At 45.2% G+C, this 17320-nt stretch overlaps 2 protein-coding genes across 2 annotated transcripts in view; one reads left to right on the top strand and one right to left on the bottom strand.

Moving 5' to 3' along the window:
• Positions 1 to 8025, top strand: part of PIP4K2B (phosphatidylinositol-5-phosphate 4-kinase type 2 beta) — a 33085-nt gene extending 25060 nt beyond the window's left edge. The window contains exons 7-10 of the mRNA XM_074940841.1: positions 313 to 426; positions 1663 to 1921; positions 2313 to 2416; positions 3424 to 8025. Of these exons, the coding sequence (XP_074796942.1) occupies positions 313 to 426; positions 1663 to 1921; positions 2313 to 2416; positions 3424 to 3504 (558 nt within the window). The 3' untranslated portion in view covers positions 3505 to 8025. The remainder of the gene's footprint in view (positions 1 to 312; positions 427 to 1662; positions 1922 to 2312; positions 2417 to 3423) is intronic.
• Positions 8026 to 8505: 480 nt separating this feature from the next.
• PSMB3 (proteasome 20S subunit beta 3) lies at positions 8506 to 15690 on the bottom strand. The gene is made up of 6 exons (XM_074940842.1): positions 15573 to 15690; positions 12628 to 12812; positions 12010 to 12117; positions 10559 to 10736; positions 9936 to 10030; positions 8506 to 8627 (listed from the first exon to the last, which is right to left on the bottom strand). Exons 1-6 carry the CDS (start codon positions 15573 to 15575, stop codon positions 8579 to 8581), a joined length of 618 nt encoding a protein of 205 aa, XP_074796943.1. The 5' UTR covers positions 15576 to 15690; the 3' UTR covers positions 8506 to 8578.
• Between the last annotated feature and the right edge of the window lie 1630 nt (positions 15691 to 17320).

Raw genomic sequence — 17320 nt, 5'->3', positions numbered from 1 at the left:
ATTCTTGGCAGCCTTTGAAACTGAGCTGCTATTGGTATCTCTGCCTCCTCTTCCCCCCCCCCGCCCCCCCCCCCCCCAAGCTGGAGGCAAGCAAACGGACTTGCTGATAAATCCAGGTGTCTTGCTCCATGCCATTTCCAGGCGTATGGGAAAGAGCGAATCTCTTGCTTTAGAAGATTAAGTCAACGCAGCTTCCTCTGTTTTCCATTGTCATGTTGATCCAGTTGATATTTTGCAAAAGAATGGACCCGCCAATAGCTGTGGCCATTGGCATTCGGCTCAGGACATCTAACGTAGTCCTCTCTCTCACAGGCCAAGGATTTGCCAACATTCAAAGACAACGACTTCTTGAATGAAGGCCAGAAGCTCCACGTTGGAGAAGAGAGTAAAAAGAACTTCCTCGAAAAGCTAAAGCGGGACGTGGAGGTAGAGTTGAGTTGGGGCTCAGATTGTTGCCCTGAACAGGGGGCTCAGACAGCTGGGTTTTGTGACCCCACAGTCCGTCTGTGTCTTCCCCTCCTCCTCCCCCCCAAAATGGTACAGTAGCTGCATTATTTTTAAAGTATGCATCCTCTATTGCAATTGCTATGGAGGAGACTGGGAAATGACAAGGAAGAACAGGGCAGAGAGAACCTCTTGTCTCCTCCCAATCAGAATGCATCAGTGAATACATGGGGTGCTATAGGAATACTCATCTGACCCAGTAGCCCAAGGCCTGTGGTTCAGCTATTTTCTTGTCCTGTCTCTCTCAGTGTCCAACACTAGGTGGTTCTCTTGGCTCATACAACATTGGCCCAACTCTGTGCATCAAACGCTATCCGCCTCCTGGATCCAAGATGCAAATGTTTCAGCAACCCCTCTGGAGTTCCATCTTAGAAGGCCCCACTGGCTGATTCCACATTGGTTAGCTGGCTTAGCTCTATCCTGCTGTTATATCTTTTCTGTCACGATCCTCTCCCCATCCTAATGTGTTCTTCCTTCATTTCTAAACTAGCAACATCCCTCGGTCCCGCTGGCTCGCTATAGGTAGCCAAGCGCCTGTACCACACATCGCAAACATTTGGACTGATTTCCTGCCAGATGGAAGCAATGCAGCATCTATCCCCTGAGTGTTTGAGAGATGAGAGACTGACTGTACTTATCTGTCTTTCAGATGGCCCTCAACAGAAACAGCAGGCCATTCCCAGTGCTGCAGTCCTTTGATCAAACTCACTGTGGTGGTCGCTGGCTGTCTCTGCTCAAAATGCAGAGGTGTTTTCTCCTCTCCATGTTGATGGTGCAGCCAGCTGGTTTTATCATGGTTGGGTATCTTGATGGGATCATGTTTATATAGACACACTAACACCCTCCTCCAGCTAAGTAACCCCTTTCCGTGCAAGGACCTCAAACCACCGAAACCATTAAGCATTCACAACCGAGCTAGAAATGGTCAGAGCAGGGGGCTGAGAGCCAGGATTCCTGAGTTCTGTTCCCAGCCCTACTGCCAGCCGACATATGTCCTTGGAGCAAGTCTCATGCGACATCCCAAAGCCAGGTACAGACCCAGAGTTCTGACTCTGCTCTAGCCACAAGACTGTGATCGCTGGAGGCAGTGCATGCTGAGGGCTAGGTAGCTTTGGCTCATGAGAATGTCCCTGTGGTTTTGTTGCTCCCTTCTCCCAGTTTTTAGCTCAGCTGAAGATCATGGACTACAGCCTGCTGGTGGGCATTCACGATGTTGACCGGGCAGAGCAGGAGGAGATTGACGTGGAGGATCGGGCCGAGGACGAGGAGTGTGAGAACGATGGCATTGGCGGGAACCCTATTGGCTCTTACGGGACCCCACCTGACAGCCCCGGCAACCTCCTCAACTTCCCGCGGTTCTTCGGGCCTGGGGAGTTTGACCCTTCAGTCGACGTGTATGCCATGAAAAGCCATGACAGTGAGTGAGGCGGAGTCTTGTTATGTGGAGGGGCAGGAAAGGTGTCCTGTTTTGGGTGGGGTATGTGTAGCGAGAAGTAACCCAGACCCTCTCCTGGGAACCAGTCCACTTGGATGTTCAATTCCCTTGTTGTTAATGTTAAATGTTTAAACTCCATGGAAACAAGGCTTTCAGTGTGGGATGTTGATGTTTCTAGAGGGTATGTGGGCCTCTGCTCTGATGTTCCCGGTAGATCCTCTGTTCTACCTCTTACAATCTGCTTCTCCCCCTGCCTGCTAATTACATTAAAGCAGATTTATTTACTCTATTAATAGAGGTGGCTGCAGGTGGTTATTCAAGCCCTGCTGATGTAGCTTGGGAGTGTGTTAAAGAGACTTTTGTGTCTTCTCAGGTGCCCCTAAGAAGGAGGTGTATTTCATGGCCATTATAGACATTCTTACGCCGTACGATGCAAAGAAGAAAGCTGCACATGCTGCCAAAACAGTGAAACATGGGGTAAGCAGGTCTCTCCTCTGAGAAGTTGGGGGAAGAGGGGGGTGTTTCCGGGTCTCTCTCGGGTTTTTTTTTTTTTATGGTGCTGACTTTTTTGAATAATTGCTAAAAACCAGTTTTTCAGGGGCCTGGAAATTCCCCACCACCCATGAGATCCTTTCGTCTGCAACAGAACTGATCCCTAACCTGGTGGTATCCCTCATTAATCTGTTCACCAGGGCTGAGCCTCCTGTCCTGTTGTCGCTGACTCAGGGATCACGTCTCCCCCTCTGAGCAATACAAACAGACACTAAGCTACTGGGCCAGACCACCGAGGGAAAGTTTCATTAGCCAGAGCTCTTGCTCTTTTCCCCAAGTGACTAGTGCTGGGCAAGGTGCCAGCTTGCCGGCCCTGAGGATTGCAGTCTTCCATCCCCAGAACAGTTGCACCACAGCCAACATGCCTCAGAGTTGACCTGGATAGATTCACCTCTAGGATGAGAGGAGAGATCAAGCTCCTTGGCCTATTGGCTTCTCCCTCTCTGCTCAGACTACCAACATGTGACCCTGAATCACTAAAAGTGGACTGACACCCAGCAACTTGCTTTGCCTAGGTCACCAAACAGCCATCAAGCAATAACTTTAGGTCACTACCAAACAGGGCTTGAAAGGAGCTGGCAAATGGGTAGGATATGCAGCCTTTGATATTCCTTCCAGACCCGCCTCTAAAAACAATAAATAAAATGCCACGCATCCATCTCCTGAGTAGAGCCCCAGACTTAGACTAAAAGCAAATTCCTTCAGGTCAGGAGTCCAGCTGTCATGGAGCTTGGAACCGATGTAACTTGTAGATTCTTGTTTGTGTGATTCTTGGTGCCTGGCTATGCTGGTGCAGTAACCTCCTGCTGTCTCCTCACTCCCCTGGGCTTAGCATGCAGTTATGAACAGTCCCCTGCAGCTACCATGGTGCTGCCTTGTAACTCCCCAAAGATCAGAGTCCTGTGCCTTAATCTGTCCTTCGTGCATTGCAGGCCGGGGCGGAGATCTCCACGGTGAATCCGGAGCAGTACTCTAAACGCTTCAATGAATTTATGTCCAATATCCTGACATAGTCACCTTCTACCTTGAGCCAGAAAGGAAGAGAAGAGGGGCTACTTCCGAGCAGAGAACACAGCCTGACACACTAAAACGGACACTGTAGCACGTGGGGGATGAGTGAGTGTGAGCGTGTGGCACTGTATGATTTACAGGAAACTAATCTAGGTGCAGTCTCAAATATTCCACTTGACCCAGGTGGAAAAGTGGCTTTTTTCCTTTTGTTACAGAAATGCCCAAATAGAGATTTGAGGCTTTTTTTAAAAAAGAGAATCTAATTGCTGCAGCACTGCTGTTCATAATGACACTTTCTCCTCTCTGATCAAGAGACGCCAGTAAGGATACCACGAATAGCTGTTTAAAAGGGGGAGCTGTAACCCGTAGCTTGTCTTAAATAAGAGGAGAAGCAATGCCTAATTCCACAAACTGCTGTTCTTTTTAATGGACAGGGTTTTTTTTAACAGGAAGCCGTACAAACCCTTTTATTTCCTTCTCGGTCGGAGGCGGGGCGGCGGGGGGGAGAGTAGTCTGCTGTTTTGAGGATGAAAATGTTGAGGAGCTGCTGAACCTTAACTAGGTAAACTCAGGCGGGGCACCTTTTTTGCGGGGGCGTTAAAAAAAATTTCTTAAGAAATTAATGTCACAAGGAAGACCAGGGAAATGAGCATCTACCAAAGATGGTCACTTAAGGCATAACTCATAGAAGCTAAAAAGTAGAATGAAAAATACTGGATAGCCACACAACCATTGTGCTTAAAATAGGCCTGGGAAGACTCCACTGAAGAAGAAAATGTTAACTTCTTCTGTGGGTTTGGGGTTACATTTGGCTGTCTAGAAAAAATGACAATTGTTAAATCTAAAATAGAGCTGACGCAGGACAGTTCTGCCAGTGTTAATCTAGCTAATGTTCAGAGTCTTCCTAACTCGTCCAGTTCTGTTACAAGTACTTGAATTCTTGCCTGAGAAGAGGTTTAAAAAACCAACCCACCCAACATGAAGTGCAGCTTGAGAAATGTAAATTGCTGTCAGTCTGGAGTGTTGGGAGTTGTGACTGTAACGAGTTGGATGTGTGTCCGGTTCCACTGCTCAACACAAAGGACTCCGAACTTGAGTTGTAATTGTCTACGCTCCGCTCTGCTCCAGGTCCATAACTCTAGCTGGTAGAGTGAGTCAATGGGCATAAATGACTGAACACTGACTCCAGATATTTTTCCCCGTAAGAAATTTGAATTATGTCCTATTTGTCTCCAGAACGCTTGTCGTATTTTTCACAGCCAAGCTTGTCTAAGTTGCTGTAAGTTTAATTAGTTCTGCTGCAGAACAGGTATGTGTATTTTTTTTAAGCAGGATTTAGCCGTTTTGAAGAGACCCTGCAGTTGACATAAGTTGCTTATCTGCCTTGAAACTGTTTTCACAAATGCCTTTGTTTCAGGAATAAGCTGTTAGAATGTGTGTGTCCTGTGCTAGTTTGCTCTGTCGATTTGGTCCTGTTGAGAGAGAATCGGTGGTACTCATCGTGTCTTGGTAACTAACTAGACTAATGCTAGCTGTGATTAGATTCTGAATGTGGGATGACTATTTTAATCCACGTTCCTGATGTAATTCCGCTGCCCTCAGCATAGGGGAATGACGGGATTTGTCAAGACTGAAAACTAGGCTTAGAAGAGTACATTGTAAATAGTGTTTAAAAAAGGTCTAAAACAAATCATTGGTTTTAATGGGACATGAAACTTTTTGTTCATTCATGGGTCATTCCCTTTGATGGGGGACAAATTTTTTTATGCCATTGTAATCCATTGTCTTGTTTTTGTGTAAATTTGGGGAACTAACATGCTATTGTCTGGCACCCTGGTAAGATTCTCGCACGTCTTAGGGTGTTTGGCTAACAATACCACAAATCAAAGAGAAAACGTAGAGGGGTGAAGGAGGATATTGGTTGCTTTCCTCTAAACAAAAAATGCACTTATGTCGTCCGTGAAATAGGAATTAAATACCATTTGTGTTTTACTCTTGACAGTTTAAAAAGTCCTGAACCTACAATTTTGGCCTGGTAAGTTTGCCATTCTCCTTGTGGGAAATTAGTTGAAACTTTAGTATGCTAGACTTAAATATGCAATTTTTTTTTTAATTACGGTAAATAGGGAAGTAAACTGCAGCCATTCTGCAGTGGTATATTTTAAGTGGGCAACCCAAGGACAGTCAAAGGAAGAAGTTTATGTAACTTGGGGCAAAAAACTGATTCGCTGGAACTTGGTAAACAGCTGAAATCAAAACGAGTAGTTCCTGCAGCCAATGTTACAAAACACATGACACTAAGGATTTAAGACCTTGTGATTTCTTGTCCCACTCTAGATAGGGAGCAAAGAATCCTCTATTAGACCCCATTTGGTTGTCTCAATGCCTCAAGTGGTATAAAAGCCCTAAAAATATCTATTCACTTCAGCACTTACCCATTTTGCCATTTTTGTTGCCATACTGTGTGTGTATATATATATAAAAAACTAAATGCAATTTTATCATTTAAAGATGTATTACCCAGGTATAACTTTGTTTAACATAAGCAGTTTGTATATTGTTTACATTTTGAGAGGTAGCATTATGTTAAAAATGCTAATTTTGTTTCTAGACAGTATTTTTTTTGTTACTCTAAGAGGTGAAGCTGCAAATATTTGATTTTGTTTTTAAAAGGGACTTTTGCTTTTGTTTTTAATCTTGATATAGAATCTTTATTCTCTTGAGTTCAAATATTTAAACACCCTGCACCTCCTTCCCCCCTCCCCCCCCCCCCGATTTTTTACAACTGCCTGTAATAGCTTTATCTAGTTTCAGTCTGACTGTGTTCTAGGTTGCTGAATGTAGATATACTTCTGCCTGTAGCATGTGCCCTCCCAGATCCCGTTACACTGAAGTGCATTGCAATTAAAACCATAGCTCACATGGAAAAAGATGCAGTCTTTAGAGCTGTAGAATAAACTCTTAATAGCAGATCACTTAAGAGACTCCAGCCAAATGGCAGGAAAGTCTCTTTGCTAACATGCTAGGCAAAAAGGAAAAAAAGCTAGCGTGGAGTTGGAAGATAGGGAATGTTCTCCCTTCCAGCACACACCCCACTAACTTTAGGAAAAATTAATCGGGGCAGGAGCATCTCTCTCTTGCTGCACTGGGCCTAACCCTACCTGGCCACTCTCTGGTTTCTTTTGCTTACAGACTGATTGTCTGTCCTTGTCATACACCTATAAGAGCGGCAAGCAGGGGAGGTTACAGAATTATCTTTGAGAAGACGTGTATGATTCTGTTTTCTCCCTCTATCAAGTTTTTTCTACTTATCCCTTAATACAGTGCCTCTAATGATGCCCTAGTTTTGATTGTAGTCTCTTTAGCTAATTATGAAGCTCTGGGGGGTGGGAGTGTACTTAAAAAAAAAGGTCAATGGTGTTTGACTTAATCCCTGAAGAGTCAAATGGCCTTGGAATTTTCAGCTAAGAATACTGGATAGGACCAAGGATGTTATGAAAATATTCAAGATGCTGCCAGTTGTTTAAATAGGAGATGGCATGCAATTTTCTTTATGTAAAACAATGCACTTTTGAGGTGGATACAGACTTTACAGCATGATGAAGGGCCTGCTCTTCCACTTCCAGGAAATCTAACTTCAGATTTAATTTTTACTGTCAGTAAAAATTAAGTGTGTTTTTAATAATGAGGGGTGCTTGCTATTTGCCCATCTAGGCAAAGAATGACTGTTTTTCCTGCCAGTGGCTATCAAAACTGCCTTCAACTTCAAATCAGTGTTCTAACCCCAGGTGAAACCAGAGGCATAAAATTGTAGTGAGACTAATTATGGAGAAAAGTCTTTCACTGGGTGAATTATATTCTGGCCCAAACCTGTGAAGGACTCCCTATCCTATACTTACTGTGCAGAGGTGCCCCACTTGTTGCTGTAGAAAGGCTGGAGTGTTTTTAAATGTTAGGTGGTATAAACAAACATTTCAAAGGTCAAGGTGTGGGCAACTTTGGTTGCACCATCCTACAACTAATTCAAAACATTGTTATTGTAACAAATTACAATACTCTCCCCTCCTGCTTTTTAATGCACCATTTCCAACTTGCCTACCTGTCCTCCTTGCTGAGCTTATTTGCCAGCATCCATGATATTAGCCATGACTGACTTTCCTTGACATGTATAATGAATTCTTGTGATTCAAGTGGTTTAAGTTGACCACTCAGATCTTGTGCTGTTCTTTGTTTAGATGTATGATACTAAATGCAATTGGATTGAGCTGTGTTAAATGAGCCTATTACACACAGATCAGTGGTGGGGCTAATCAGTGCAACTGAAAAAATGTGAATAAATTAAGTTTAAAACTTAGAAAAATGGAGCATTCTAGATTTTCACTGCTGTTTGGTTTTTTTTAAATAGGAATTAAGTCCTCTGTGCTTGTCTGTTTGCTAGGAGCAATTTGAGAAACTTACTGTTTTGAAATGCATGCATGTTACAAGATGAGTCTCAGCCAGAAAAAAAATAAAATTAAAAGTTTGTGTACATCCTTGTCTAATAAGTTCTGGTCTGCCTGTTTTTACTGTAGCTAAGCTGTGCAAAATCAGATTCCTATCCTCTGCTACTGCTGCAATACCAAGTACAGTTTTACAGCCAATCCCACTTGAAAATAAATACTATTGTTCTGAGCAGGCCCCTATTAGTTGTTTTGTAAGAATCTCACTTTGAATGTATGCACAGCTGGGCAAAAATGTTGGATATGCAACTACCACTGCTACATACCACGAAAAGCAACAGCTTCAGCAGTTTACCACTACTCTTAGTATTCTCCAGCTTGGATGATAGCAAACTCTGTTCCAACTATATAGCTGAAACCCAGGCCTTCTCATTGTGGTGAGGGTATTGCAGAGTGAATAAATCCAGATTCTCCGGTTATGTAGTTATTTTGTAATAAGTATACTTGTTACATTCAGCCTGCATTCTCTCCCTATAGTGTATTGACAAGAACAAGCAAGCCCAATACAATAATGGAGAGAGTTTATTTAAAAAATTCAAAATAGCCTGGCATGCGAAACAAGCACAAACTTCTGAGGCTAGTCCATGCGTGCTTTCAGTGTCCTGGTGGTGATCTTGTCTTTTTCACTGCAACAAGAGGAGAGACAAACTACCACTTCATCCTTCCAAAAATGTGGTGGAATGTTTCTATGTAATGCAGTAACTCATCAACACCCCCTCTGATCAATTCTAAATTTCAGGAAATGTTCTGGGCATTAAAAGGAGAGAGCCCTATTGATCTGGGGGAAAATGGAGCCCTTGCCAGCTGCTTCAAGCAGCTCTGCAGTTGTCTATAGAACAAACTACTGGTTGATGGCACTAATTATTGCCTTCCAGTGTAATACCTCTTCCTCCAAAGAGAGTTGAACATGTTGACACCCTGACTCTTGGTTGCAGCATAAGAATGGTGGGTAAGGGGAAGCTGGCACCCAGGTAGCTTAGATAGATGCAAGAATTCCCTGGTGTATGCAGTAAGCTTGGCCTACAGCTGCTGCAACAGATTTTAAGGTCAAAAGGCACCCTTGTGATCATCTAATCTGACCACCTGCACATTGCAGGCCACAGAACCTCACCCACTCCTGTAACAGACCCCTAACCTCTGGCTGAGTTACTGAAGTCCTCAAATCATGATTTAAAGACTTCAAGTTACAGAGAATCTGCCGTTTTCACTAGTTTAAACCTGCAAGTAACCCAAGGGTCTCTGCCACTCTGACCTGGGGGAAAATTCCATCCTGACCCTAAATATGGTGGTCAGTTAGACCCTGAGCATGTGGGCAAGACCCACATGCAATGCCCTAGTTTTAGAGCTCTCCCTAGTTATCGGAGACAATGTAAATTGGATGCTAGATGTCCATGAATAAATGGCTCCCTATCACAACTCCTAGCTTCATAATCCGTGCAGAGACACAGGTTTGAAATAGGTCATTGACACTTCATTCTCCTCCAGAACCTGTAGGCGTGAGCCTGAGCCACTTCTTCCACTACAGTTTCAGATAGAGCTCTAAACAAGGCCCTCCCTTAATTCGCTGATTAACAAAACGGCTGAGACACTACTGAACATAAGGGATGGCCAAGGCAGCTTTTAGTTCTGCATGGAAATCTTGAGTTCTACAGTGACTTATTTCATCTCAGCCTGAAGTAGGAGCACTTCATCACAACTGGAGGGGGGAAATGCTGCTAACAGCAGCTGTACTAGACTCTTAATTTATTATCACCAGTGCTCCTGCAGCAAGGTATGTTAGCAATCATAGGAAATTTAAAGATCTAGTGTAGACAAGACCATACTGAGGAAGGGCAGAGGTCAAGCCTAGTAGCCGTTCCTTGACTGACTTAAGGCTCTATGTTTAACTCTGCCACTTCTCTACAAGGGAAAGAGACTGTGAAAGCCATACTTACATTATATGGACTACCACACCCATGCCAGACACAGCATCTCTGTCCACTGCATTCAGCATAGCCTGCGAGATCGTTTCAAAGAGGTGGTCTGGTTCCTGAAAAGAGAGGAAGGGAAAGTCTTTTAGTTGGTTTCTATAGCTGAGCTACTAGGTTTTGGGGCAGTTCACCAAGCTGCAACACTCTGACCCTCTCCATGCCCAAGGAGAAACTTGACTCGGGATCTCGCGTATTTCTGCCAGAACTTACCTTAAAACTTTTACTATGGTCCATTGTGGGGTTAGGGCACAGGCCTAGCACATGGGAGACCCAGGTTCTATTCCTCACTCCACCACTGACTGCTTGTGTAACTGTGGACAAGTCATTTAGCCTCCCTGTGCCTTAGTTCCCTATATGTTAAAATAATGCTTCCCTACCTCACAGGGCTGTTTGTGAACATAAATACGTTAAAGATTATATAGGGGGTTTTCATCAGTAGTCAAAGCACTTCACAAGGTAGAGGCATTATTATACACTAGGAGCAGCTTGAATTCCCTCTCTCCAATTTAACAGCAAAGGATTCAAAAAAATCCAAGAATCATTTGGAAGTTAAACCACTAGACAGATCTTGCCACCGCCTCACTCACCATGTCAGGCTCCCAGAGAGACTCACACATGCCATACATCTGCTCTGAGCAGGTGCCACTGACAACAAAGTCATCTGTTATCATGGGACAACCAATCAGGTCCAAAGAGCAGATGAAAGGTTCATAAGTTATGGGGTCCAGTCCAGCAATAACTGGCTCTGTGTAATAGGGTCCAAACCTGTGAACAGCAAAGCATAAGTCAGAACAGCCTAAGGATGCATAAATTTGAAGTAACAGCAGAATTCTAACTCAGTAGGTATTTAAGGAAAGTATTTATTCCATCTCTGGTGTTAGTAGGAGCCTTTCAAATTAGTTTGGAACTACCCAGTTACTGTTTTAGTACCACATAACTGTGAATGGACTTTTATTTCAGTAACAAAAAGACACACTGAAATAATCTGCTTCCCCATTGAAGTCAAAGTTTCAAAAGCTGTTTACGATTTCCAGATTCTGGTGTTTAGGCAAATCATTACTTGTAGTGAACAAACACTTTTGATCTGGGTTCAGGAAAAAGTAAGTGGTCCTTGTATTTCAAAAACAGGTGCCCTCTGCATCCATGAGCACATAAGAAAACACCAAAACATGATGGTTAAGTGGTGGGGGAGAATCTTTAGATCCCATTGGCCTGCCTCCAAACAGCCTTCAGCAGTAGAAATGTGGTACAACTGGAACTGAGTGTTATTTATAAATATCTTACATTTGTTCTGTTGGGAGTTGCTCTAGAAGAGAATTCTAGGTCATTTCAGCACGTTAGAGAATTTGCCCAACTCAGAATGCCTGATCTAGCAATTCTAAGAATCAGAGTTTACTTAAGTCCCTGATAATATTCTATGCAAAAGGCGACTGTCAGGAACACTTTGATTCAAGATAGCAGCTTCCTGTTTATTAATTGTTACTCAGTGTGCAACTGTTATTTGTGATAGTAAGAATCTAGATATAACCGAGCTTTCCTTAAACATTGGACCCAAATTGAAACCAATTCCAGGGACACAATTTCATTCCAAAAACTCTTCCCCTCTATGCTGTTAACTATCCATCTCTCTAGTGAGTATCAAACATAGTGTGCTTCAGTGACCTAGCTCTTAAGTCTTTGGTGTAAGACACCCATACAATAGTTATGTCTCCATTAAGGTTTCCCATTACTGATAATTGGTGCTGCCGAATATAGTTTTACTACATGTGTACACAGGACTAAGCCATGTTCAGCACCATTTCAGAAACTGGCGGAACTGTGCTCAAAGTATGGTTTATTCACTGTTTGAATCCATCTATACATGGAGTTCAGTCTTCATCTCCAGTGCAGCTACCAGAGTTAACGTAGGTAAATAATTTTCCTAGTGTTGGCAAAGATGAACATGCCTCTCAACTCCTCCAGAGTCATAATTTAACTCCATTAACCATGCCTTGATTTCAGTGATATCTGTGGAATCGCTCAGCTGTTTGATATTTACCGTTTCTCATAGAGTAGGTTGGCCACCATACTCATGAGAGTTTGGGGCTTGATCTGTCTGCCTTCCTTCAGTTCATAGAGATTCAGCCTGAACTTCAGCCGCTGGGCACTGCAGATGAGATCAAAATCCGTATTATAATCACATCCGTCAGGACCTCTTCCACCCTCCCAATGGTTAATATTTGCTACTAGAGATTAACATCTGATGGACACATGATGCGGACACATGTATTTAAAATGCATGCACACATGCACTTCAAATGTAGACATCTGGTTCTCACTTGCCATGTGCTCTTAAGAAATCAGACACAGCTCTGATTTTGGAACACAGTGGATTTTTTTTTTTTTAAAAAAGCAGGGCACAATTAGCCAACAACCAACATCGCTAGTCTTTGGCACTGTGGAGGAAGTATGTTGTCAAAGACCTTTGGGATGGTTCAAGAATAACTCCAACAGGACTGACTGGAGTGGGGTTCAGAGAAGGGAAGTCTTGATGCTCAGACAAAGATGCTACCTAAACAGCTGTGTGTAACATGCGTTGTGTCTTTACAGATATACAATGAACTCCCTTCCTACAGACCAGGAATATCAAGTGTTCACAAGAGAAGATTCCACTTACACTGTCTGCACATCTGTGGCAAGCCCAGCCAGTCCGATATATAGTCTATCTCCCATAGGGAAAATCTTCTGAAAGTCTGTGGTCACCATCTGAGCCTGAATTCCAAACCGTCTGTCCGATGCAATGGCCACACAGTTTTTCCCCTTCATGGCCATTACAGCCCCTCCATTATAGGACATAATAGACTATAAAGGAAAAAGATCATTTTCGGGTTCAGTGGACATTTATAGTACACTCATTAATTATACTAGAAGGACTAGTATCAACTAGACCCATGCAGCTTAGCCAAGACACACAAGTCACACATAACATGGCTGGAAGGGACCCCCTGAATCAGTTACACTCTACTACACTGCATTTGCTTAGGTTTGTCTTGTACAGTCTGTGCTAAATCTTTAGATCATTTGGTTAAGTACATTCTAGAAATACCTGCAAGTCCTCCCAGGGCAAAATAAGCCATTATAATCTAGCTGGCCTCACTGCTACAGAAAAGCGTCAGATATCTCCTTTCCTTTAACAAATGCCAGTTACATTGACCATAAATAATTAATTCCTCATTTGAAGTCATTTTCTCGCTAGCACCGTCATCTTACCCATAGTACTAGGTTCTCCAATTTTTAATTTTTATTTTCTACCGCAATAAGGCTTACTGCAGTACCAACTTAATTACCTGATCGCCTCATGCACATGCTGTATGCACTTTCTATGTATAAACAGGATCTTCCGAAGACTGAATCTGTGACTATAAAGGAAGCTTCACGTCCAGGGCCACAGATAAGCTCTCCTCACCATTCAGAATACCAAATAAACTCAGAGGGCAAAGCCCCTCTCTCCTGCTCCCCCTCTCTAAAATATTCTGTTTTATGCAAGGCCCAATTCTCCTTGATGACACTGCAGAATGTTTGTATCCTGCTATTTCTGCGCACCTAGTCTGCTGTCCATCTGATTAACAGAGGAGGTGATCAAATGTATGAAGTCTATAGTTAAGACACTTCATTTCCAGTATAGCTAAAACACAGAACTTCTCTGGTTTACAATTAATTTCACACTGAAATTCTGATAGTAAATCTCCCTCCATGAATTCAGTAGTAGCAGTAATTAAATAAATAAATAAATACGAGAAGCATCTTTTCTATATCACTTTTCATCAATAAATCACTTTACAAAGGTGGTATCATTATTTCCATTTTCAACAAAGAACTTCCCCAGCAGACTTAATATTAACTTGTTAAATCAATATTTTAAGAAAAAAGAAAAGGAGTACTAGTGGCACCTTAGGGACGAACCAATTTATTTGAGCATAAGCTTTCGTGAGCTACAGCTCACTTCATCGGATGCATTCAGTGGAAAATACAGTGAGGAGATTTATATACACATAGAACATGAAAAAATGGGTGTTATCATACATACTGTAAGGAGAGTGATCACTTAAGATGAGCTATTACCAGCAGGAGAGCGGGGGGGGCGGGGGGAGAGAAAACCTTTTGTAGTGACAATCAAGGTGGGCCACTAGTACTCCTTTTCTTTTTGTGAATACAGACTAACACAACTGCTACTCTGAAACCAATATTTTAAACAATCCATCTAATGCAGAGGTTCTCAAACTGTGAGTCGGGATCCCATTTTAATGCGGTCACCAAGGCTGGTGTTGGCCCTGGGCCTCAGCAAGTTGAAGCCCAAGACCTACTGCCCAGGGCAGAAGCCCTTGGGCTTCAGCTTTGCCCCACGCTCAGTCTTCGATCCCCCGTCCTGGGGTCATGTAGTAATTTTTGTTATCAGAAGGGGGTCAGGATGCAATGAAGTTTGAGACCCATTGATCTAAGGTAACTGAGAGCATAAAACCCTCTGGTTCTTTGGGGGCAACCATCCCAATTGAAACAGCATCAATTAAAAAGTTTAAGTATCCTTCTAACTGAGCACATGCAGTAGGAAGATGGGAGACAGTTATTGGTAAGTAACAAAACACAGCGGACTGATCTTGATTGTGCTCTGTGAACACAGAGTAAGAGGCAGTCCCTACCCCCAAAGACCTGTCCTCACATTATGAGCAAACACAGCAGTATTGTAGCAGAAAGTAACAAGTGCTGCAGGGTTCTACACACTAGCTTTGCTGTAGCACCATCCAGCCAAGAATCTCAATGCAATTTACAAACATCAGGCCCCTCGAGGTCACTTGCTGGGCACTGAGCATCATCTCCACCTAAAGAGGGGTAAAGCGACTTGCATCATCTCCACCTAAAGAGGGGTAAAGCGACTTGCCCAAGAGCCAAGAAGTAGTGTCTGCCATGGACAGAAAAAGAACCCAAGAGTCCCGGATCACAGCTCCATATCACTGGGCCACTAAACCATTCCCAACAAGCACCCACTAGGGTCTCGTCCTCCCCCACACCCAGACAGGGCCACCACCTAGATCTTCACCCCACCTCGCCAGGCCAGCCCCATCCCCAAAGCCCCCCAGCACCAGATGCCTACAAAAGCCCAGCACCCAAGCCCCTCCCCTGCTTCCAATCCTAGGTGTCCGGTGTCCCCCCCCCCGAGTCCCCCCCCAGACCCCATCCTCGCCCCCTCCGCCCCCCCCAGAACCCAGCCTCGCCCCCTCGAGTCCCCCCCGAGTCCCCCCCCAGACCCCAGCCTCGCCGCCCCCCTCCCCCCCGAGTCCCCCCCAGACCCCAGCCTCGCCCCCTCGAGTCCCCCCCGAGTCCCCCCCCAGACCCCAGCCTCGCCGCCCCCCCCGAGTCCCCTCCCAGACCCCAGCCTCGCCGCCCCCCCGAGTCCCCCCCCAGACCCCAGCCTCGCCGCCCCCCCCGAGTCACCCCCCAGACTCCAGCCTCGCCCCCCTCCCCGGGTCCCCCCCAGATTCCAGCCCCAGGGCCCCCCTCCAACCTCCAGCCCCAGGCCCAGGCCTCCCTCTCCCAAGCCCCGGGTCCCGGTCCCCCAAGCCTCACCATGGCGCCGGCTGACGAGGACACCACCAAGCGCAACGATCCTCCCCCGCCACCGGCTCCTTCCGGGCTGCCGCGCCGCGCACCCGAACCCGCTGCCGCTCCGAGACACGCCCCCCGCTCTTCCCATTGGCGGGCGGCGCCCGCGCCCGGGACCGCTGCCTGTTAGAATTGGCGACCCTGCGCCGTCAGTCACGGGGCGGGGCGGGGCGGGGCGGGGCCAGGCCTGGGGGGGGGTTGAAGGTGAAGGTTGGTTGAGACGCGAAAGGAGCGGTGCGAACGCGAGGAGAAAAAAAAATGAAGCGTCATGGCGAGCGGGGCACGATGGGATCGTGGCGGACCCGGCTGAGCCTGTGCAGGCGTGCGCAAGCGCAGCTGGCTGCATGCGCTGGAGGGGGCAGGGGGGCATTGCACGTGTGTGTAGCGCGCCAGCCCTGGCAGGCTGCAGGCTTCGGTGCTTGCGCGTCGCCCTGGGCCAGTCACAGGCTGGCCAACCGCAAATGCTCAAATATCATGAGAGTTTGAACATCCCATACAATGCAAGGGGGGGGGACACTTGCCTTCAGGGTTTCCCCGCCTTTGGGGTGCCTTTGCTTCACGTCTGCAAGCTTTTCTCTGCACCTGTGCGGGCCCGGTGTTTCCTCTGTTCTCCAATAAAAGCGGGAGATTCTCCACATAGCCCGCTCGAGGCCGGGAGCCGGCATTCGGAGAAAACCACTCAAAATCACCAGACTCGCAATGAAATCGTGAGGTGCGAACCCTGCCTTTACGCCTTGCTGCCTGCACGATGCAGGGTAGCTGGCTACGCAGCGGGCTAACTCGGTGCATTGTTTGCTGCTGACGGCTTCGTACGTGGCTGTAGGATCGGCAGGATCGAGGTCAGGCCCTCTTATATCTGGAGGTTGCAGAAAGAATCTAGAAATATCTGAGAGAGGTTTCACATAGTCTGCTGAAATGGAAGGCCAGGACTCAAAGGATTACATTGTGATAACTGTCAGAAGGGAGACAGATAAACAACACCCAAACCTTTACAGCCGGAGATCTACAGTTATATCGGCTCCATTGGGTTGTACAAACAAATTCAACTAGCCACTAAAATAAACATTTAATATAAATGCAGATACAAGAGAAAAGGAGTCTCTGGATAAATACAGGTGCCTTTCTAGGGCTATTTATTATTTTCATGACACATAAGCATATTTTTCTTCACTTGGATTTGATCCTGGAGACCTTCCTCAACCAAAATTCCCCTTGAAGACTGGGCTTGGGGATACATTCAACTCTTGATGGTATGTTCTTGTCTTTCAACTGTATGATTTGGTTAACAGCATTCAAACTGAAGGGGCAATGGGGGAGGCTTCTCTGTCGCTGATGCAGTTTATCCCCTTCTCCACTTTTTTGGATTCTGCTATATCTACCCTTTTCAAGGTGTCTTTTGCCTCTTCTGATGAACAAAGTAGCTGCCTGTGGGATGCACCAGATTATTTTAAACAGTAAGTATTTTTTTAAAAGAAAGAAAGAAAGAAAGAGCGAAAGAAAGAAAGAAAGAAAGAGGATTCCAGAGAAGGAGCCCCTAAGATCCTCCTAAAAAGAAATTGCCCCAGATCCTCAAAGGTATTTAGATTAGTGCCTAACTCCTATTGACTTCAACATGATGAGCATTAAGCACCCAAGTTGCTTTGAGGATCTGGGCCTTTAACCTCACTCTGTGTATCGTTTATTTCAAAGGCTGTTTGGATTCACAAGCGGTT

The sequence above is a fragment of the Natator depressus genome, chromosome 27 (genome assembly GCF_965152275.1).
Source record: "Natator depressus isolate rNatDep1 chromosome 27, rNatDep2.hap1, whole genome shotgun sequence".
Taxonomy (NCBI): domain Eukaryota; kingdom Metazoa; phylum Chordata; order Testudines; family Cheloniidae; genus Natator; species Natator depressus.
The sequence above is the reverse complement of the archived record's forward strand: the minus strand, read 5'-3'. Positions and strand labels throughout refer to the sequence as shown.

Excerpts from the sequence above, each read along its gene's own strand:
- PSMB3 (XM_074940842.1), bottom strand. Across the intron at positions 12,118-12,627 it reads GCCACAGATGTGCAGACAGT|TGCCCAGCGGCTGAAGTTCA; the intron begins GTAAGTGGAATC and ends TCTCATCTGCAG. Across the intron at positions 10,737-12,009 it reads AACCTACTCTATGAGAAACG|GTTTGGACCCTATTACACAG; the intron begins GTAAATATCAAA and ends TGCTGTTCACAG.